We start from the raw sequence: 23,065 nt of genomic DNA, 5'->3' as shown, positions 1-23,065 counted from the left end.
TGGGAGGCCTAGGCAGGTGGATCACCTGAGGTCAGGAGTTTGAGACCAGGCTGACCAACATAGTGAAACCCCATCTCTACTAAAAATATAAAGAATAAGTAAGGCATCATGGTGCATGCCTGTAATCTCAGCTACTTGGGAGGCTGAGGCATGAGAATTGCTTGAACTGGGGAGGCAAAGTTTGCAGTGAGCTGAGATGACGCTGCTGTACTCCATTCCAGCTTGGGTGACAGAGCGAGACTCATTCTCAAAAAAAACAAAAAACAAAAAAAACAGGAATATTGGTTAATTTTAGTTACATTCTATATCAGATGAAGGAAATGTTTAGAGGGCTCCAGATACACTCTGGGGGCAGAAACCTTAGGAGTGAGAACTAAGAATGTTCTGTCAATACTATGTGTCTTCCAAATACAGATAAGGAACTCTTGTTTAGGCGGGCCAACAGGAGCACCTTGCCTAGCTGAGGCTGGCTCAGAGAGTCCAGCTTTGCTATTCTGTATCCTCACTGTCCTTCCAATCTTTACTAAGCTTAATTGCAGAGTACAGCATAGGGATGGGGAAACTGGATTGTCCCAGTTTTATCTGAACTATTGCTCAGACTAAAGGACATTTTTTAAAAGTGTTTCTTCTAGCTTCTCCCTTCTGAATTTTTATTGTTATGGTCCTACTTATAGTAGGAATTTTCTTCTAATTTCTCTTGTTTCTCAGACAACCTCATCAGCCTTGAAAGGTGCCATCCAGTTAGGCATTACCCACACTGTGGGGAGCCTGAGTACCAAACCAGAGCGTGATGTCCTCATGCAAGATTTCTACGTGGTGGAGAGTATCTTCTTCCCCAGGTACAGAGTTTAATGTTCAGGAGCATGTCCTGGAAATGTGGCCTTTTCAAATCAGTCCAGGGCAGTTTTAGGGGTTCAGGTCTGACAGTTTAGGCATGTGTCCAATTCTTAACCTGGTTTTAATCAGGGTGATGTAGGACTAGAGAGTTCGGAGAGCAGATGCTATCCTCTAGATGTTTCCATTAGCCTCTGTCCTATGGATTGACCTGTAAAAAAACAACCTCATGCATTGGATAGGAGGCAGTGTGACTCCTTCTTATTCTTGTGTCTTGCTGTCCATGCCGTGCCATTGTCTCACTAAGTGACTCATCTAAGGGCCCTGATTCTCTTAGGAGGAATGTATTCCCCCACTCCCCCCACCATGCGGTGACTCTTGAGTGTCTTCGCAAGGTAGATTTTCTGGATGATAGGACTGGCGAGTTACGGCTACCTCTGTTTAACCCCACAGTGAAGGGAGCAACCTGACCCCTGCTCATCACTACAATGACTTTCGTTTCAAGACCTATGCACCTGTTGCCTTCCGCTACTTCCGGGAGCTATTTGGTATCCGGCCCGATGATTACTTGGTAAGCATCTGGATATCAGGACCCTGTGACTCCAGTATCAGAGGGATATTCCCAAAGGAAGGCCCCTTTTCTCCACAGTCTTGCTCTGGTTTTTATTTAGAAAAGAATTGCATCTGTAGATGATTTTTGTGTTGGGCAAGGCCCTGATGTGTCTAAATCTCTTAGTTCTTCTCTGTTTGCCCCAGTATTCCCTCTGCAGTGAGCCGCTGATTGAACTCTGCAGCTCTGGAGCTAGTGGTTCCCTTTTCTATGTGTCCAGTGATGATGAGTTCATTATTAAGACAGTCCAACATAAAGAGGCGGAGTTTCTGCAGAAGCTGCTTCCAGGATACTACATGGTAAGGGAGAGAGAATCACTGTCCACCTGTGCTGCCCACTTCTGGGCAAGACTAGGCAGGCTGTCTTCAGCAGGGTAAAACTGTGTCAGCACTTCTATCTTAAGAGCGTAGTACAGGCTGGGTGCAGTGGCTCACGCCTGTAATCCCAGCACTTTGGGAGGCCGAGGCAGGCGGATCATGAGGTCAGGAGGTCAAGACCATCCTGGCTAACATGGTGAAACCTCGTGTCTACTAAAAATACAAAAAATTAGCCAGGCGTGGTGGCGGGGGCCTGTAGTCCCAGCTACTGGGGAGGCTGAGGCAGGAGAATGACATGAACCCAGGAGGCGGAGGTTGCAGTGAGCCAAGATTGTGCCACTGCACTCCAGCCTGGGTAACAGAGCAAGACTCTGTCTCAAAAAAAAAAAAAAAAAAAGAGAGTGTAGTTCAGTTTTGTGCTTTTCACCCCATTTCTTTTGCCTTTCTATGGTAAAAGAGGTTTTGTTTATCTATTCTATTTTAAGTGTTGCCAATCTCCCAGGCTCAAGTGATCCTCCCACCTCAGCCTCCCACATAGTTGGGACTAAAGACACGCACCACCACACTTGGCTAATTTTTGTAAACTTATTTTATTTTTTCGTGACAGAGTCTCGCTCTGTCATCCAGGCTGGAGTACAGTGGTGCAATCTTGGCTCACTGCAACCTCCACCTCCTGGGTTCAAGCAATTCTCCTGCCTCAGCCTCCTGAGTAGCTGGAATTACAGGCATGTGCCAACACACCAAGCTCATTTTTTATTTTTTAGTAGAGACAGGGTTTCACCGTGTTGATCAGGCTGGTCTCAAACTCCTGACCTCGTGATCCACCTGCCTCGGCCTCCCGAAGTGCTAGGATTACAGGCATGAGCCACTGTGGCCAGCCTAATTTTTATACATTTTTAGTAGGGATGAGGTCTTGCTATGTTGCCCACGCTGGTCTCAAATTCTTGAGCTCAAGTGATCCTCCTTTTGGCCTCCCAAAGTACTGGGATTATAGGCATGAGCTATTGCACCTGGCTGTTTTCGTCTTCTGTTCTTAGTTCAGCTTCTAGTTTGGGGAACGAAGTAGGTTATTTCCCTTGATAATACTCTCTGCAGCCGTACTGTGACTGATTGCTATTGGAGGTTCTGGAGAAGTTAGGTAACTCTCTTTACCTGCCTTACTACCCTCAAGAATATACTATACCCAGGGCAGAGGGTGTCGTCTTCTCTTAAATCTCTCTGAAGAAATATATCCATCTTACATTGGTATCCTGACTGATTTCTGTATTGAAGAGTCTGTGGCACAACTTGATGGTGAACTTATCATTGAAATAGATGTATAGGGAAATTTAAAGCATATATGATGTAGGTTTATGGGCAGACAGATTGTGTCTGAATCTCATATAGGAGATAATGGGAGGATGGGTGGTAACTTTTGCCCTCAAGTTTCACTGAAAATCAGCTAAGTTGTTCTCCTACTTCTGTTTACTTTTGTGTTCTCAGAACCTCAACCAGAACCCTCGGACTTTGCTGCCTAAATTCTATGGACTGTACTGTGTGCAGGCAGGTGGCAAGAACATTCGAATTGTGGTGATGAACAATCTTTTACCAAGATCAGTAAAAATGCATATCAAATATGACCTCAAAGGCTCAACCTACAAACGGCGGGCTTCCCAGAAAGAGCGAGAGAAGCCTCTTCCCACATTTAAAGACCTAGACTTCTTACAAGACATCCCTGATGGTCTTTTTTTGGATGCTGACATGTACAATGCTCTCTGTAAGACCCTGCAGCGTGACTGTTTGGTGAGTTTGTTATTTAGACACCAAAAAATCTGAGTTACTAAAACAGCTTGATTGTTCTTAGGCATTAAGTTTGTGGGAGATGGGACTCTGTTCCTTAGCACTGTATGTCCTGGGCTGTATTTAAAATAACTTTTAATTAGTTCATTGCTATTCCTTTACAGTTTTACTTTCTCCCCATTTATCCTCCCACAGTGGGATTTATTTCCTTCTCTAGCTAGCCTGGGCCTCATAGTCAAATGTTCTGCTTATTTTCACACCAGCATCATCCTTCCTCAGATTTTGATCCTGGCTGCCAAATCCAAATTTATATTTTGGAAGCTGAGTGCTGCTGAATAATATTATACAAGCATGTATACTGGCATCTCTACAGATTTATGATGTCCAACCCCACTTGGGCTTTCAATATCATTCTTCAGTCCATTTGCTGTTGCTCTCATTAGGGATTTCACATGTTTGGCACTTAACCATTTTCTGACTGTCATCTCCCTAGCTTTGTTTCTTAACAAGCTACCTTAACTTTTTATCCTATTTCATCCTCTCATGCTGCCCCTGTCACTAACAGATAAATGTATCTACGTTTTACTTTATTTTTTATTTTTTGAGACGAGTTTCACTCTTGTCGCCCAAGTTGGAGTGCAGTGGCACGATCTCGGCTCACTGCAATTTCCGTCTCCCAAGTTCAAGCGATTCTCTTGCCTCAGCCTCCCAAGTAGCTGGGATTACCGGTGCCCATCACCATGCCTGGCTAGTTTTTGTATTTTTCGTAGAGACAGGGTTTCACCATGTTGGCCCTGCTGGTTTTGAACTCCTGACCTCGAGTGATCTGCCTGCCTTCGCCTCCCAAAGCGCTAGGATTACAGGTGTGAGCCAGCGGACCCAGCCTAGATATCACTCTTGACCTCTGTACTCTTCTATCATGTGAACACTTCCCAGTGTTGCACATATTAAACTGTATTGTGTTTATTTTACATTTGTATCCCTTTCTAAATCTATAATGTCCTTGAGGACAGAAACTCTCTCTTTAATATCTTTATATCTCTGTAAGGAGGCAAGTACACTGTACATGGTGGGGATTCAGTAAATGTTTAACTCAATTGAAGCTAGTCATACAAGGTCCTACCACAGATCTGTTCTGTCACAAAGTGTACTTTACCACAACCTCATTGTGGAATCTTCACAGCACAAATACATATTCCTTGTTCTCTCAAGAAGGTAGTGTTCTCTTCATGGAGACATACATGGAAAGAACAAAGATGATCTTGTGGGCTAGGCAGTGGGACTTGGAAAAATTATGTGTACTCAAATGAGAGAAAGCTAAGGGTATGTAAATAAAGACTAACCAGGCTGGGCGTAGTGGCTAACGCCTGTAATCCCAGCACTTTGGGAGGCTGAGGCAGGCAGATCACCGTGTCAGGCGTTCGAGACCAGCCTGGCCAACATGGTGAAACCCCAACTCTACTAAAAATACAAAAATTAGCTGGATGTGGTGGCACGTGCCTGTAATCCCAGCTACTTGGGAGGCTGAGGCAGGAGAATGGCTTGAACCAGGAGTTGGAGGTTGCAGTGAGCCGAGATCGCACCATTGTACTCCAGCCTGGCGACAGAGCAAGACTTAGTCTCCAAAAAAAAAAAGGGTGGGGGCATAAAATAAATAAATAAATAAATAAAATCTAGCCAGAGGAGGTTAACATACTTTTCTCCAGGGAAAAAAGTAGGAAGAGGCAAAAGATAATCCTGTGTTTAGCCTTACAGGTTCACTGTAAGACTAAATTAAATAATTACATCATGAAAGCTGTCATGCCAGGCGTGGTGGTTCATACCAATAGTCCCAGCACTTTGGAAGGCTGAGATAGGCAGGTCCCTTGAGTCTAGAAATTAGAGACCAGCTGGGCAGCATGGTGAAACCCTGTCTACGAAAATAAAAAATTAACCAGGTGTAGTGGTGTGTGCCTGTAGTCCCAGCTACTTGGGAGGCTGAGATAGGTGGATCCTTTGAGCCTGGGAGGTTGCAGCTACAGTGAGCCGAGATCACATCATTGTACTGTAGCTTGGGTGACAGATTGAGACCCTTTCTCAAAAAAAACAAAAAAATGGTGAGATCCTACAAAATATTTTTATTTCCCCCAAGGCTCAGATCATGTTTTTTCCTTCCGTTAGGTGCTGCAGAGCTTCAAGATAATGGATTATAGCCTCTTGATGTCAATCCATAATATAGATCATGCACAACGAGAGCCCTTAAGCAGCGAAACACAGTACTCAGTTGACACTCGAAGACCGGCCCCCCAAAAGGCTCTGTATTCCACAGCCATGGAATCCATCCAGGGAGAGGCTCGACGGGGTGGCACCATGGAGACTGATGACCAGTGAGTGGGCTCAGGGCCACTAGGGAGGAGAACATAGGCCCACAAAACTTTTTCTTTTTCTTTTTTTTTTTTTTTTTTTTGGTTTCATTCTTGTTCAGGGTGATGTGCAATGGCACGATCTTGGCCTACTGCTGCCTCCACCTCCTGGGTTCAAGCGATTCTCCTGCTTCAGCCTCCTGAGTAGCTGTGATTATAGGCGCCCACCACCACACCCAGCTACTTTTTTGTATTTTTAGTAGAGACGAGGTTTCATCACGTTGGCCAAGCTAGTCTATGAACTCCTGACCTCAGGTGATCCACCCACCTTGGCCTCCCAAAGTGCTGGGATTACAAGCGTGAGCCATCGTGCCCTGCCACAGTACTTTTTCTTTAGGAAGGGACCCAGCTTCTGGAAAGGAATAGCCTTGACTCAGCAGTTGGATCAGTAACATTAATGTTTACAGAAGTATAGAGTGAGTTTGAATGAGCTTTCTTAATGTAAAAGGAAAAGAAGATTAATTTCGGGTTTATAGTGTATGTGGGAAGGAGAGCTATTCAAGAATTAAAGACTTAAAAAATTATAGTCTTAGATGCGTGTCTGCAAATTATATTAGAACTTTATTATCATTTTTTAATCTTCTCTTTTTGTTAGTAATGTATTAGAACTTAATGAAAAATAATTAATGGTCTGGGCACAGTGGCTCATGCCAGTAATCCCAGCACTTTGGGAAGCTGAGGCAGGTGGATCACTTGAGTCCAGGAGTTTGAGATCAGCCTGACCATCATGATGAGACCTCATCACTACAAAAAATCAAAAATTACCCAAGTGTGGTGGTGAACACCTGTGGTCCCACCTACTCAGGAGGCTGATGAGGCAGAAGAATTGCTTGAGCCCAGGATGTCAAGGCTGCAGTGAGCCACTGTACATGCCACTGCACTCCAGCCTGGGCAAAGAGAATGAGACTCACCCTGTCTCAAAAAAAAAAAAAAAAAATTATTATAGACTTCTTTGTGGAAGGCATCCTTCTTCATCATGGATCTATCTAGTAAGTGTAATTACTGAAATACCACAAATATCTTAGATTGTTTATTTTTTTAAGATATCCAGCCGGGCGCGGTGGCTCAAGCCTGTAATCCCAGCACTTTGGGAGGCTGAGACGGGCGGATCACAAGGTCAGGAGATCGAGACCATCCCGGCTAACACGGTGAAACCCCGTCTTTACTAAAAAATACAAAAAACTAGCCAGGCGAGGTGGCGGGTGCCTTAGTCCCAGCTACTCGGGAGGCTGAGGCAGGAGAATGGCGCTGAACCCGGGAGGCGGAGCTTGCAGTGAGCTGAGAACCGGCCACTGCACTCCACCCCGGGTGAAAGAGTGAGACTCCGTCTCAAAAAAAAAAAAAAAAAAAAAAAAAAAAAAAAGAAATCCTGTAACATGACTCTCAAGAAGAGTGTCTTAGTGGGCATAAATTAAGATGGCAAAAGTACTGAAGTTGAGTTAATTAGGAGAGCATTCCCAAAATTGCTGAGTAGTGGAATTTTAGATTCTCTTTGGTGGAATCAGAGTGGAAGAGGTAGGCAAGGAGATTTGGAGAAAACTAGATTATAATACATACCCTAGAGAGTTCCTGGGGTTAGAGAAAGGATCTCATTTTCTCCTGTTTTTTTAATATATTTTTTTCTCTTTTTGTTTTTTTGATCACTTATTGTCTGATCTCCTGGTTTATGGAGGATTAGGCAGTTATGTTTAGGTTTCACTTCCCTGTCCTGATCTGACTAAACTAGCCAACAGATTTTCTCACCCTTTCCTTTTTGCCTTTTCCAGTATGGGTGGCATCCCTGCCCGGAATAGTAAAGGGGAAAGGCTTCTGCTTTATATTGGCATCATTGACATTCTGCAGTCTTACAGGTGAGGAGCATATGGATCCCAAATTAAGAGAGGGTGGATACAGATAACCACTCATGTTTCTCTTTTAGATGGGTTTGTTGCCAAGTTCTTCCAGAAGCAAGAATAGTGAGTTGCAGTCTGGCTACTTACTTCATTAGTTTTCCTTGGTCTATTGGTTTATTTCCTTGATTTTGCCTCTTTCCCCGGCCTTTATAACCCTCCCTTCCCCATCTCCCCAGACATAATGTATACCTTCTATGGAAAGCTGAGTCAGTCTTGGAAGCACCGGGGTGGAATATGCCATCTGTCTGGCTCTTTGCAAAAACCTATGAGATGAGTCATGCTCCACATTGGGATACAGCTAGAAATGTTGCCCTTTTCCATGGAGGAAAAACAGGAGGGTCACTGTGTTCTGTAAAAGGTATCAGCCTGTGGAACTAAGAGGCAATGAAGTGATGATCAGGGAGGAGCTAGAAATGTTAGACCCGGGTTTTGTTCCTGTAAGGTTTTAAGTACTAATGAGGACTGGACAGTACTTGGTTTGTTGGTTCAGTATTATCATCCAGTTTTAACTACCCTTTCCAGTCTTGCCCATCTGTTCCTTCAGCTCTCCTTTTATAATAAATATTCATGTTCCTGATTTGCCAGGGACATAAATTGACCTTTTCCCATGGGGGAATAATTGACTTACCTAGAAACAACATTGGTCTCCATGATGAACCAGCACTGCTGTGTCTGTTCTTGGGAAAACCGGTGTACTAGTAGATGTGCTTTCTCAGTTTCTGTCTTTTCAAGGTTTTCTATTAGCCCTTTAACCCCCTAAAATATAAAGTTATTAAGATCATTTATTGAAAAATGACATGAGGAGGTGATGTACATTTTTCTTGCAGGTTTGTTAAGAAGTTGGAGCACTCTTGGAAAGCCCTGGTACATGATGGGGTAAGTAGCAATACTAGAGGCTCTCTTACCCACTTCTGCCTCCATCACTTCTGATTGGCTTCCTCAGTTTCTTGCAATTTTTTCTTTTTTTTTTTTTTTTGAGACAGGGTCTTAACTCTGTCACCCAGGCTGGAGTGCAGTGGCGTGATCTCGCTCACTGCAACCTCCGTCTCGCAGTTTCAAGTGATTTTCCTGCCTCAGCTTCCCGAGTAGCTGGGACTACAGGCACACGCCACCATGCCCAGCTAATTTTTATACTTTTAGTAGAGACGGGGTTCCACCATGTTGGCCAGGCAGGTCTCAAACTCTTGACCCCAAAGTGGTCTGCCCACCTTGGCCTCCCAAAGTGCTGGGTTGAGACGGAGTCTCGCTCTGTCACTCAGGCTGGAGTGCAGTAGCATGATCTCAGCTCACTTTAACCTCCACCTGCCAGGTTCAAGCGATTCTCATGCCTCAGCCTCCCATGTAGCTGGGATTACAGGTACCCGGCCACCAATGCCTGACTAATTTTTGTATTTTTAGTAGAGATGAGGTTTTGCCATGTTGAACAGGCTGGTCTCGAGCTCTTGACTTCAGGTGATCCGCCCACCTCGGCCTCCCAAAGTGCTAGGATTACAGGCGTGAGCCACCATGCCAGGCCTTTTCCATTTATTTCATTTGTGGGTTTTAGCCTTCTGCTTGGGACTCAGTCTGGGGGAAGATGGCACTTGGACTACAGGTCCTCTTGCTGGGCCTCCCTCTAACTCTATAGCCTTTCTTCTGCTCTGCAGGACACTGTCTCAGTGCATCGCCCAGGCTTCTACGCTGAACGGTTCCAGCGCTTCATGTGCAACACAGTATTTAAGAAGATTCCCTGTAAGTGGTTTCTACCAAGTGACTGCCTACTCCTGCCCAGTTGGCAACTCCTACCTCTGGTAGGGAGCTGCCAACGCCAGAGGCCTCTCCTCCCACCTACATCCCATGAGAGCCATTTCTTATCCTTTGTGTTAGTCAGTCTGTCATAGTCGTTTCCAAGTTGCTGTTTCCCCCTTTGCTCTTACTGCGTATGTCAATGAGGTGAGGGCCATTTCTGGGGAACTGGGATTTACAAAAAAAAAAAAAAAGTGTAGTTGTGGATGTAGGATCCATGCTACAGAGATAGGCAGAGCCAGACTTTTATGTACAGAGATACACAATGAGGTTACCATTGCGTATCTCTGTTTTATCTTCTACTCTATCTCAAGTGGTTAGAGAAGCATTTACTGATTTCTGCTTAGCACATGTTATTAGTCTCTTTCCTCAACTTTCTTGTTTAGAAAGTGCCAATGTTCTTTTTTTGTAAATCTTCCATGCTGCTACCACAGCAAATTCTAACTTCTCTTTCCCTTCTTCTCCTATTAGGCATCATTAGTCACATGGCAAGGGAGAGGGGACCTAGGCATGCCAGAGAGTCTTAAGGGATATGGAAAAACCAGGCTGGGTGCAGTGTCTCACACCTATAATCCCAGCACTTTGGGAGACCAAGGCAGGAGGATCAGTTAAGCCCGGGAGTTTGGAACCAGCCTGGGCAACATGATGAGACCTCATCTCTATAAAAAATTTTAAAAAGATAAGGAAAAAAATAATTTCAATCTTTACAAAATGATAAATATACAAGGTCAGTTATTTAGTGCTGGGCACATACGTGCTAAGAAGATGTAGAGTGAAAGAGTTACCTTTCTTGACCGGGCACGGTGGCTCATGCCTGTAATCCCAGCACTTTGGGAGGCCAAAGCAGGTGAATCACCTGAGGTCAGGAATTCGAGAAGTCTGACCAACATGTTGAAACCCCATCTCTACTAAAAATACGAACATTAGCGGGGTGGTGGTGCGCACTTATAATCTCAGCTACTCAGGAGGCTGAGGCAGGAGAATCACTTAAACCCGGGAGGAAGAGGTTGCAGTGAGCTGAAATAGGGCCATTGCACTCCAGCCTGGGTGACAGGAGAGAAACTTCATCTCAAAAAAAGTTATCTGTCTCAGGTTTTACTATAGGATACTATTAAAGAAAAAGGGGGGCCAGGCGCAGTGCTGTAATCCCAGCACTTTGGGAGGCCGAGGCGGGCGGATCACGAGGTTAGGAGATCGAGACCATCCTGGTAACATGGTGAAACCCCGTCTCTACTAAAAATACAAAAAAAAATTAGCCTGGCATGGTGGTGGGCGCCTGTAGTCCCAGCTACTTGGGAGGCTGAGGCAGGAAAATGGCGTGAACCCGGAAGGCGAAGCTTGCAGTGAGCCGAGATCTCGCCACTGCACTCCAGCCTGGGTGACAGAGTGAGACTCCATCTCAAAAAAAAAAAAAAAAAGAAAAGGAAAAGAAAAAGTGGGCAGGGGCAGTGGCACACACCTGTAATCCCAGCACTTTGGGAGGCAGAGGTGGGTAGACCATCTGAGGTCAGGAGTTCGAGACCAGCCTGACCAACATGGTGAAACCCCGTCTCTACTAAAAATATAAAATAAGCTAGGCATAGTGGCGCATGCCTGTAATCCTAGCTACCCAGGAGGCTGAGGCATGAGAATCACTTGAACCCTGGAGGCGGAGGTTGCAGTGAGCCAAGATCGCGCCATTGCACTCCAGCATAGGCAAACGAGCAAAACTACATCTCAAAAAAAAGGAATTATGCATTAGGGTACATTTCATCTGATGGAAGTAGAGCAGCTGTCAAGGCTCCATGTTGGAGGGGTAGGTGTGGATATGTTTCCTTTCCTCTAGGTTTTATGCCTCTTGGAAAGTGAAGTGAGCTAACACCTTGTTCTCTGAATAGTAATTCATAGAGCCCATCTTTGTTGACATTAGCCTTTTCACTTTTCAGACCAACTTTGGGTATGTATTGGGGATACTAGCAATTTACTTGTATGGATGTCTTGGTAGTGGTTGCTAAGTAGGCTCTCTCTTTCCCTTTTGAAGTGAAGCCTTCTCCTTCCAAAAAGTTTCGGTCTGGCTCATCTTTCTCTCGGCGAGTAGGCTCCAGTGGCAACTCCTGCATTACTTACCAGCCATCGGTCTCTGGGGAACACAAGGCACAAGTGACAACAAAGGCGGAAGTGGAGCCAGGTCAGCACTATGGCTGGGGTCTCCATGTGATTGGGTACTCCGTCCCTTCCTTCTGAGCCTTTACCTTGTCCGGCTAGGACCTCTGCTCCCATTTCTATCCAGGAAGCCAAGCTGCTACATATTTTTCCTTGTATTTACCGTACCCCATCTTCTCTTTCTTTTTTCTAGGCGTTCACCTTGGTCGTCCTGATGTTTTACCTCAGACTCCACCTTTGGAGGAAATCAGTGAGGGCTCACCTATTCCTGACCCCAGTTTCTCACCTATAGTTGGAGAGACTTTGCAAATGCTAACTACAAGGTTTGTTTATTGGCCCCTTTCTCCATATAATTTTCTCTCTCTTTTCAAGTCCTTGGAAACCTCTATAATATGATTGCATCGTAATAAATTACCCCAAAGATTAGTGGCTTAAAATAACAAACATATATCATACTTTCTGTGGGTCAGGAATCCAGGCCCAGCTTAGCTGGGTCCCCTGGCTCAAGATTTCTCATGAGGTGGCATTTAAGCTGTTGGTCAGGGCTGGGGTCTTATCTGAAGGCTCAAATAGGAGAATCTGCTTCTAAGCTTATTTATGTGGTTACGGGTAGGATTCTGTTCCTTGTGGGTTGCTGAACTGAAGGCCTTAGTTCCTTGCTGCCTGTTGTCTGGGGGCTTCCCTCAGTTCTTTGCTACATGGACTTCTCCATAGGACAGCTCAGAACATGGCACCTGGCCTATCTGACGGTGAAGAAGAGAGTATGTGCCTATGCAGAAACCGTAGCCTCTTATAACTTAATCTCAGAATTGACATTCTACTACTTGTGCTATATTCTGTTCACTAAATGCAGCCCACACTCAAGAGGAAGGGATTACCCATAGGTGTGAATACCAGGAGGCGCAGGGATCATTGCGAGCCATCTTAGAAACTGCTTGTCATAGTCTGCCCTCTGGTCTCCAGTAATTTACATACCTCCATGTCCAAAATAAACTGACCCCTTCCAGGATCTCCAGAACTCTCATCCCATTGTAACATTAGCTCAAAGTCCAGAGTTTTATTACTTAAATTAGGTCCAGGTTTGGATGAGCACCCCAGGTATAGTTCTTTAAGCACAGCTCCTTAAATACAGTTCTTCTCAATCTGTGAACTTGTGGAACTAAAGAGACAGTTAGTCTTTCCCCTTGTACCTAGCATACTGGTGAGACAGGCATTAGATAACCAATATACACATTTCTGTACATAAAAGGGGAGAATGGGAGGCACAAAAAGGAGTCATTGATTTTATTAGCTGTTCCAAAATCCAGGAAATGTTGGAATTTCTTTTATTAGGCCTCAAAGCAGAATAATTCTCCATGGTTCTTGGCTCTACCCTCTAGACTCTTGGTTTTGTCTTCTGAGTCTTCCTTTTTCATCAAAGGTAGAGTGTGTTTTTACCTGAGTTCTTTTCTCAGCCTGCTTCTTTCCAGTAGAATTTTGGGGGAACTAGTGGTCTCTTTATTTTGTACTGTTTCTGTCTTTTTTGATCCAAGGTGGCAGTGTTTCTACTGATACAGAAGATTTTGTGGGCCTCCTGTGATTCTCCTTGGGATTTACTCCATTAGACAAAAGCCACACTCATAAATATCTTCTTCATGAGACCTAAGCTTCTTACAGACCCTGCTTTTCGGTTGAAAGGATCTGTGAAACAATCTTTTGAACAGCCTTTTGTATGATTGAATAGCACAATCAGCCCTCCATATCCACAGGTTCCACATCCCAGATTCAACCAACTGTGGACTGAAAATACTTGAGAGCCTGGTGTGGTGGCTTATGCCTATAATCCCACCATTTGGGAGGCTGAGGTGGGAGGATTGCTTGAGGCAGTTTGAGACCAACCTGGTCAATAAAATGAGACCCCCGTTCCTTAAAAAAAAAAAGAAGAAAAAAAAAGAAAAGAAAAAATAGTAAAAAAAAAAATTCTGAAAATGTTATGTTGTTGCTGACATGTACTGTACAGTTAGGCCTACAATGGTTGTGTCTGTATTTAACATGTACAGAATTTTCTTGTCATTATTCCCTGAACAATACAGTATAACAGCTATTTACATAGCATTTACATTGCATTAGTTATAAATAATCTAGGAATGATTTAAAGTATATGGAGGGCCAGGCATGATGGCTCACACCTGTAATCCCAACACTTGTGGGAGATAGAGGCGGCCAGATTACTTGAGCCCAGGAGTTTCAGATCAGCCTGAGCAACATGGCGAAATCCTGTCTCTACCAAAAATATAAAAAAATTAGCTAGGCGTGGTGGTATGTGCCTGTAGTCCCAGTTACTCAGGAGGCTGAGGCAGGAGGATCGCTTGAACCCAGGAGGCAGAGGTTGCAGTGAGCCGAAATCGTGCGGCTGGACTCCAGCCTGGGTGACAGAGCTGAGACCCTTTCTCAAAAAAATAAATAAATAAAAATAAAGTATATGAAGGATGTGTGTAAGTTATATGCAATCTATGTAAGAGACTTGTGCTTGTGGATTTTGATATTCAAGGAGAGGTCCTGGAACCAGTTCCCCACAGATACTGAGGGCTGACTATACTCTGAACCAATACCTTTTGTTTTTCTGAGGTCTTAATGAAATGTTTCACAGTCACATTTGGCTTCATCTTTAGACCACATTTTCTTGGCAGTGCCCTGGAGCTTATCCTTGCTCAAAAGCCTTTTTCGTTTTTTTGGGTAGACATGATGTCTCACTGTGTTAACCAGGCTGGTCTTAAACAGTCCTCCTCCCTCTGCCTCCTAAAGTGAGCCCACAGTATGTGGCCTGTCATTTCTTAATTTTAGCATCGTTTGCTCTCTGGAGAGGCTTAGAATTTTCAAAACCTATCAAGTTCTGGCATTTTTGTTTAATAGTCCTTCCCATAATTTCTTTCTCTTCTCTTACATTTTACTATAAGCATCAAGAGAAAACCAGGTGGCACCTTCAGGACTTTGCTTGGAAATCTCCTTAGCTAGATTGTCCAATTCTTGAGGCACATATTCTACTTTTCACATAATCACAAATCACATTGTTACTAAACTTTATGCTGCTACCTTACTAGGATCTCCTTTCCTTCAATTTCCAATAAAATTTTTCTCAGTTTAAGCCCTCACTGGTAACCCCATTTAAGTCCAAAATTCTATAAACAGCATATTCAGGACACTAACTTTTCACTAAAATGCTCCTTGAAGCCACCCCCAATGTTTTGTTTTTGTTTTTTGAGATGGAGTCTCACTCTGTTGCCCGGGCTGGAGTTCAGTGGCACAATCTTGGCTCACTGCAATCTCCGCTGACAGGGTCTCCCTCTGTCACCCAGGCTAGAATGTAGTGGCACTATCTTGGTTTATTGCAACTTCCACCTCCCAGGTTCAAGCGATTCTCCTACCTCAGCCTCCCGAGTACCTGGGATTATAAGCATGCACCATTACGCCTGGCTAATTTTTATATTTTTGATAGAGACGGGGTTTTGCCATGTTGCTCAGGCTGGTCTTGAGCTCGTGGCCTCAGGTGATCTGCCTGCCTCAGGCTCCCAAAGTGCTGAGATTGCAGGCATGAACCACCGCACCGGGCCACCACCCCCAAATTTTAGATTTTTGTTACAGCAGCACCTCAATTCCAGGTACAAAAATCTGTATTATCTATTATTGTGTAACAAATTACCCCCAAACTTAGCTGTCAAAAACAAACATTTGTTATCTCAGTCCGAGTGTGGTGGCTCACACCTGTAATCCTAGCATTTTGGGAGGCCAAGGAGGGCGGATCACCTGAGGCCAGGAGTTCGAGACCAGCCTGGCCAACATGGTGAAACCCCGTCTCTACTAAAAATGTAAAAATTAGCCAGGCGTGGTGATGCGTGCCTATAATCCCAGATACTCAGGAGGCTGAGGTGAGGGAATTGCTTGAACCTGGGAGGCAGAGGTTGCAGTGAGCCATGATTGTGCCACTGCACTTCAGCCTGGGCAACAGTGAGATTCGTCTCAAAAAAAAAGAAAACAAAAATTTGTTATCCCAGTTTCTGTACCTTAACTGGATGCCTTTGGCTCGGGTTCTCTCTGGAGATTACAGTCAAGCTATTAGTCCAAAAGCTTATCTGAGGGAAGATCAGGTTCTCAGCTCACTTATATGGTTGTTGGCAGTATTCAGTTCCTTTGTCACATCGCCCTCTCCATAGCCAGCTCTTAGCATAGGAGCTGAATTTCCTCAAAGCAGGCAAGCAGGGGCTAGAGCATGAGTCCAAGAAGAAGCTATGGTATTTTTATAATCTAATCTCCAAATTGACATTCCATCTCCTGTGCCGCATTCTGTTCACGAGAAGAGAATCACTAAGTGCAGCCTACACTCAAGAGGGGAGAGAATTACACGATGGCATGGATCTCAGGAGGCAGGGATCATTGGGGGGAATCTTAGAGGGTACCTACCACATCTGGAGATTGAAACAGAAGAGGGCAGAGTACTGGGAAATGTTTTATAGTATTCAAGAAGCCAAATATAGTTAATTAAAACAGTGTGCTTTGCCGGGCGTGGTGGCTCACGCCTGTAATCCCAGCACTTTGGGAGGCCGAGGCGGGCGGATCACAAGGTCAGGAGATCGAGACCATCTTGGCTAACATGGTGAAACCCCAACTCTATTAAAAATACAAAAAAAAAATTAGCTGGGTGTGGTGGTGGACGCCTGTGGTCCCAGCTACTCAGGAGGCTGAGGCAGGAGAATGGCGTGAACCTGGGAGGTGGAGCTTGCAGTGAGCAGAGATCGCGCCACTGCACTCCAGCCTGGGTGACAAAGTGAGACTGTCTCAAAAAAATAAACAGTATGCTTCAAAATCTAGTAGCTTTTTAGCCTCTTCTTTCCAAATTCTAAATTGATTCTGAAGTGAAAATTAGAGAAGCAGTATAAGATTTTAGAGGGGAGTCCTTTGTTGTTGTCTTCTAATTCTTTTTCTCTCTGCTTCTGTTTTTTTTCGCCTATTAGTACAACCTTGGAAAAGCTTGAAGTTGCAGAGTCAGAGTTCACCCATGTGAGTGTCTGGGATGTGTGGGAGGTGAACGTTTTGCAGGGTATAAAGAGGATCACTGATGGCCTGGAGCAGGAAGTTAATTGGCAAAATTAGAGGATCTGGGTACCTCCTAAATCTTGTTTTTTATTTTTTATTTTGTTTTTATTTTTATTTATATATTTTTTTGAGATGGAGTCTCACTCTGTTGCCCAGGCTGGAGTGCAATGGTGCAATCTTGGCTCACTGCAACCTCCGCCTCCTGGGTTCAAGCAGTTCTCCTGCCTCAGCCTCCCGAGTAGCTGGGACTACAGGCCCACGCCACCATGCCTGGCTAATTTTTGTATTTTTTGGTAGGGGCAGGGTTTCACCATATTGGACAGTCTGGTCTCGAACTTCTGATGTTGTGATCTGCCTGCCTTGGTCTCTCAAAGTGCTGGGATTATAGGTGTGAGCTACCGCGCTCGGCCGCCATCTTGTTTTTTTTAAAAAATCTTCTGTACCTGATACTTGGAGGCTGAAGCTGAAATAGAAACTTCTTAACGCTTGAATTCCATCCCTGCTTAATCTCATACTCCACATCCTTAACTTTACACTCTCCTTTTACAGTAAGCGCAAAGCCTCAGAAGACCTGGAACAAGATTTTGCCATCTCTGTGATCCCAAGATGTGTCAGCCCTTGCCCCAGCAATGCTGAATTTTATTCTACTTGGTCATCAAAAAAGGAGTGTAATAGAAGCGAGGGGAGCTCCTCCTCCATCTTCTTGCTGAAGAAGAACCTCCTCTCCTTCCCCTTCCTCATGAATGGGCATTAGTGCCTCAGACAGTTGAGGACCGAAGCATCCCCTCCACTCCAGAGTTGGCTGGTACGGATTTTCAACTGGCTAACCCTTGGCCTCCACAATTGAATTTTTTTCAGACCCCCATTCTTCATGCTGGAAATGGGATTGCTGTACTTGGCAGTTTTCTTTCCCCTCATCTTTGACCAGGAACTGGACTCTTAGTTTCCTCAGGACAGAATAGCTGGCACATTATCTCCACCTTAGTTCTTTCTCCCTGATCCCCGGAAGAATACCCCTGTAATCTCTGTAAAGGTTTTTGGGGGGATAAGGGAGTTTAACCACCTCTCAGCTTTCTTCTTTTTTTTTTTTTCCTGAAAAAAGGAAAAAGCGCACAGCACACAGTTTCAAGCCAGCTTCAGATCAAAACTCCAGAAGTGTTGACAAGATGCCTATTTGTAGGGTTCCCTCAGAAGAGCCATGGTGTTTGTGAAGAGAAGAGTAGTGATTGCTCGGCCAGAAGCAGCTCCTCTGTTTTTTTTTTTTTTTTTTTTTTTGAGACGGAGTCTTGCTCTGTCACCCAGGCTGGAGTGCAGTGGCCGGATCTCAGCTCACTGCAAGCTCTGCCTCCCAGGTTCACGCCATTCTCCTGCCTCAGCCTCCCGAGTAGCTGGGACTATAGGCGCCCGAGTAGCTGGGACTACAGGCGCCCACCACCTCACCCGGTTAGTTTTTTTGTATGTTTTTAGTAGAGACGGGGTTTCACCGCATTAGCCAGGATGGTCTCGATCTCCTGACCTCGTGATACGCCCGTCTCGGCTTCCCAAAGTGCTGGGATTACAGGCTTGAGCCACCGTGCCCGGCCTAGCAGCTCCTCTTTAAGCTCCTCCTTTCTTGATGAATTTCTTAAGGCTGAAGGAATGGAGAGTGGGACATGGGGTAATCTTTACCCCTTTTGTTAAAACAGGAGGCAGCCACGGGCTGGGAGATTATAGCCCTTCCTAGGCAGAATCCTGTTCACTGCCAGGCTATAATAATTATTACTGTTTTGCAATTTGAAATATATTCTGGTTGATTTTCTAAATGTGAAGACTTACTAAATGAATTTTAGGTCATTCTCCAAAGGAGATTTTTTTGCTCTTCTCATCTTTTCCAACAGTGTTCTCCTGTTTGTGGAGCTAAGGTGAAGAGGGGACACCTCTCTGTTTTATCAGGCAGTCCGTATCTATGAGACCAGTAATATTTTCTTAAACTCATGGGGAGACAGCAGATTCTTGCCTTGGTGAGGTCATTGCTGTACCATATGTCCTACCCCCCTGTCTTCATGCAGGGAAGTTGGAAATGGGGGCTACATATACCCTCTCCTCCCCATCTACAAGAGTTGTGGTTTTCCATCTGATTCTTCCACTCTTGTCAGGGGAAGAAGGAGGCCTGGTATCTCAGGCAGATTGTTGAATTCTTGTTCTATCCCTTCTCTATCCCACCCTGCCTTGATAATATGTTAGCCCATACCCCAAATAACTGTCTATATTAGACACCCCCGGCCAGTTTCTGGCTGCCTGTCTTTGCTGCCATGTTCTTTTTTACAAGAAGGAAAGAATTCTTGCTATTTTTTTTCATAATTTACTATTTATGATGTATTTAAGTGTTTTATTAAGGACACAGTTCTGTTAGGGGTGGGAGGGAATATTTGAGGGAGGGCTGGGTCTTAGGGAAAGGAATGGGGGATCAACATTTTATGAAGTGTCACTATTTGCCTCTACTTTGTATTGTTCAGAAATGGCAAATACAATATAAAAGTGATACATGGTTTTAATGTAATAAACTTTAATCGGTTATTTAGATCTCTTATTTCTTCTGATTCTTTTTCATATACCATCTGCTCACCCTCCTACTCCACCACCCAGGCTCAGTTTTGTTCGTGTTGCCCTAAACAAAGGCTGCATACTTTCCAGCTTGCAACACTGCAGCTTCACTCTTAAGGCTTTATGTCCGTATGTCCTCTTCCTCAGCAACCCCATTGTCTTCACAAGGAAAAGCAGTGAATGAATATGAGGGGAATTACTGTAGGTCTCTTGCCTAGGTTGCAACCCAGTTTAACAGGGATTTGGAGATTCAAAACTCATTTTACTCAGGTTTAAGAAGAAAGGAGAGGGACAGTGGGAAAGGTAAGTTTGAGGTTGCTGGCCTTAATGATTCCCTCCCTTTCATTCCCTTGACCTGGCCCTAGGGTGTCACTCTTAGAAGATCATAGAGATTGCTTTCTTTAGCTGTTTTCTTTTGTGAAGTTGAGCTGAGGTTCCTTTACTTTGATGGGAAACTAGACAAAAAAGTAGGGGCGGGCCAGGCGTCATGGCTCACACCTGTAATCCCAGCACTTTGGGAAACGGAGGTGGGTGGATCACCTAAGGTCAAGAGTTCGAGACCAGCCCAGCCAACATGGCAAAACCCTGTCTATTGAAAATGAAAATTAGCAGGGGATGGTGGCGTGTGCCGTAGTCCAAGCTACTTTGGAGGTCAAGGCTGGAGAATCGCTTGAACCTGGGAGTCAGAGGTTGCAGTGAACAAAGATCGCGCCACTGCATTACAGCCTAGGCAACAGAGTGAGACTCTTGTCTCAAAGAAAAAAAAAGGGGGCGGTGAAGCTCATTCTGAGGCATGAAGATAGGGAACCTTTGGAGAGAAGCAGTTAAGCAAACACAGCTGCTTTTCATACCACTATTCCGTATCTTGATAAGGTCATTCTGCAAATATTTATAGAGCAGCTAATGAGCAATGCATGGAGTAGTTGGAGATCAAAGAAATAATTGTCCTTCAAGAGTTTCTAGTTTCCAGGAGGAACACAAATACACAAAAACAATGTATTATATGTGAGACAGCTACTTAAGCTGTCTGAAGGTGGCACAGAACATAAAAGGGGGAAAAATTAACAGTTATGTGGGATAAAAGTGTTAGAGAATGTTTCACTTCCAGCACGAAAATGGCCAGTTTTTGAGAACAAGGAAGAGATCATGGTGAGAATATTGGAATAGGTATAGTTAGAGGCAACATTGGGAACCGTGAAACATTTTTTGCCCCTAATAGGATGCGATACAAAATAATTGAGAGACTAACAAAGTTTCATCAGAATTAATAGAGGATTGACCGGGTCCAGTGGCTCACATCTGTAATCCCAGCACTTTGGGAGGCCAAGGCAGGTGGATCACTTGAGGCCAAGAGTTAAAGAGCAGCCCGGTCAACAATGTGAAACCCCATCTCTACTAAAAATACAAAAATTAGGCCAGGCGTGGTGGCTCACACTCGTAATCCCAGCACTTTGGGATGACAAGGCAAGCAGATCACCTGGGATTGGGAGTCCGACCAACATGGAGAACCAACATGACCAACATGGAGAAAACCCGTCTTTACTAAAAATACAAAAAATTGGCCAGGCGCGGTGGCTCAAGCCTGTAATCCCAGCACTTTGGGAGGCCGAGATGGGCGGATCACGAGGTCAGGAGATCGAGACCATCCTGGCTAATGCGGTGAAACCCCGTCTCTACTAAAAAATACAAAAAAACTAGCCGGGCGAGGTGGCGGGCCCCTGTAGTCCCAGCTACTCTGAGGGCTGAGGCAGGAGAATGGCGTGAACCCGGGAGGCGGAGCTTGCAGTGAGCTGAGAACCGGCCACTGCACTCCAGCCCGGGCGACAGAGGGAGACTCCCTCTCAAAAAACAAAAAACCCCCAAAAATTAGCCGGGCGTGGTGGGTGCACGCCTGTAATCCCAGCTACTTAGGATGCTGAGGCAAGACAATCGCTTGAACCTGAGAGGCAGAGGTTGCGGTGAGCCAAGATCGAGCCATTGTACTCCAGCCTGGGCAACAAGAGCCAAACTCCTCAAAAAAAATAAAAAAATAAAAAATAAAAAAATTAGCCAGGCATGGTGGCGGGCACCTGTAATCCCAGCCACTTGGGAGGCTGAGACAGGAGAATCACTTGAACCCGGGAGGCAGAGGTTGCAGTGGCTGAGACTGCACCATTCATTGCATTCCACCCTGGCAACAGAGTGACACTCTGTCTCAAAAAAAAAAAAAAAAAAAAAAAAGGGGGGGGGGGAAGCACGTACTTGGATTGGAAGAGGAATGGGGATTCTCAAAGTTTCTTTTTCTTTCTTTCTTTTTTTTTTTTGATACAGAGTTTCACCATGTTTGCCAGATTGGTCTCAAACTCCTGGCCTCAAGTGATTTGCCCACCTTGGCCTCCCAAAGTGCTAGGATTACAGGCGTGAGCCACCGTACCCAGCCCAGATTCTCAAAGTTTTGAATTTGATTTTCCCACAGCCCCAGCCAGTCCTCCTTTTGTCTGAAGAAGGAGAAAACTTTTTTCCCTAATAGAAATTGGAGGTTAACATGTTTTAGGCATAAATGTTCTGCTTCCCTGACCTTGTCACTCAGAGTGTACTCAACTACTGAGTGGGGTGGTGTAGATAATCCTCTTATGATCAGAGGGTCCCTCTAGCGGTGAGCAGCGACTAGCGCTTATTCTCTAGCTATATCCTCTAATTTATATTCAGATACAAGTAGGGTCTATTAGTATAAAACTTCTAACTAAAAGAGAAATTAAAATCATAGGATAATAAAGTTGGAAATCGTCATCTGCTCTGACATTTTACTCTTAAGCATGTCAATCTCAGCTATTCTGAAAAGTATTCAGAGATGAAGTCTCATTCTTTATTAGTTTTTCTTTTTTTGAGACAGTTTCACTCTTGTCGCCCAGGCTGAAGTACAATAGCACGATCTTGGCTCACTGCAACCTTCGCCTTCCGGATTCAAGTGATTCTCCTGCTTCAGCCTCCAGAGTAGCTGGGACTATAGGCACCCGCCACAACACCTGGCTAATTTTTGTATTTTTAGTAGGAAGGGGTTTCACCATGTTGGCCAATATCTTCTCGATCTCCTGAATTCGTGATCCGTCTGCCTCGGCCTCCCAAAGTGCTGGGATTGCCCAGCCTTGGTTTTCTTTTTTAGAGTCTTGTTCTATCACCCAGAGCAATCCCAGCTCACTGCAGCCTTGACCTTCTGGGCTCAGGCAACTCTCCTACCTTAACCTCTCAAGTAGCTGGGACTACAGGCCCACACCATCACAACCAGCTAATTTTTGTATTTTTTTGTTGGGACGGGGGTATCCAGGCTGATCTCGAACTCCCGACCTCAAGTGATCTGCCCACCTTGGCCTCTCAAAGTGCTGGTATTACAGGTGTGAGCCACCATGCCCAGCTGGCCTTTATTTTTCATTATGGAAATTTCCAAACCAAAAGTAGAGTAGTATGGTGAACCACTGTGTACACATAACCCAGCTTCAATAATTATCAACATAAAAGGCCAGTGTGGCCGGGTGCAGTGGCTCAAGTCTGTAATCCCAGCTTTTGGAGGCTAAGATGGGAGGCCCGGAGTTTGAGGTTGCAGTGAGCTATGTATGATTGCACCACTGCTGCATTCCAGCCCAGTGAGACCTTGTCTCTTTTGTTTTATTTAAC

At 44.8% G+C, this 23,065-nt stretch overlaps 1 protein-coding gene across 8 annotated transcripts in view; it reads left to right on the top strand.

The window, feature by feature from the left end:
- PIP5K1A (phosphatidylinositol-4-phosphate 5-kinase type 1 alpha) overlaps positions 1–18,111 on the top strand; it is a 50,813-nt gene extending 32,702 nt beyond the window's left edge. For 4 of the 8 annotated variants that reach the window (XM_010387201.2, XM_010387198.2, XM_010387199.2 and 1 more), the window contains 12 exons: positions 709–839; positions 1,288–1,405; positions 1,591–1,743; positions 3,244–3,543; positions 5,701–5,906; positions 7,709–7,792; positions 8,662–8,710; positions 9,481–9,565; positions 11,640–11,786; positions 11,955–12,084; positions 16,750–16,795; positions 17,381–18,111. In XM_010387201.2, coding sequence (XP_010385503.1) covers positions 709–839; positions 1,288–1,405; positions 1,591–1,743; positions 3,244–3,543; positions 5,701–5,906; positions 7,709–7,792; positions 8,662–8,710; positions 9,481–9,565; positions 11,640–11,786; positions 11,955–12,084; positions 16,750–16,795; positions 17,381–17,383 — 1,452 coding nt within the window. In that variant the 3' untranslated portion in view covers positions 17,384–18,111. The remainder of the gene's footprint in view (positions 1–708; positions 840–1,287; positions 1,406–1,590; positions 1,744–3,243; positions 3,544–5,700; positions 5,907–7,708; positions 7,793–8,661; positions 8,711–9,480; positions 9,566–11,639; positions 11,787–11,954; positions 12,085–16,749; positions 16,796–17,380) is intronic. The other 4 variants (XM_010387202.2, XM_030936297.1, XM_010387207.2 and 1 more) reach the window with 2 other exon arrangements.
- The last annotated feature ends 4,954 nt before the right edge of the window (positions 18,112–23,065 follow it).

Source organism: Rhinopithecus roxellana, chromosome 8 (assembly GCF_007565055.1).
Source record: "Rhinopithecus roxellana isolate Shanxi Qingling chromosome 8, ASM756505v1, whole genome shotgun sequence".
Lineage (NCBI taxonomy): Eukaryota > Metazoa > Chordata > Mammalia > Primates > Cercopithecidae > Rhinopithecus > Rhinopithecus roxellana.
This window is presented reverse-complemented; position numbering and strand designations above follow the sequence as displayed.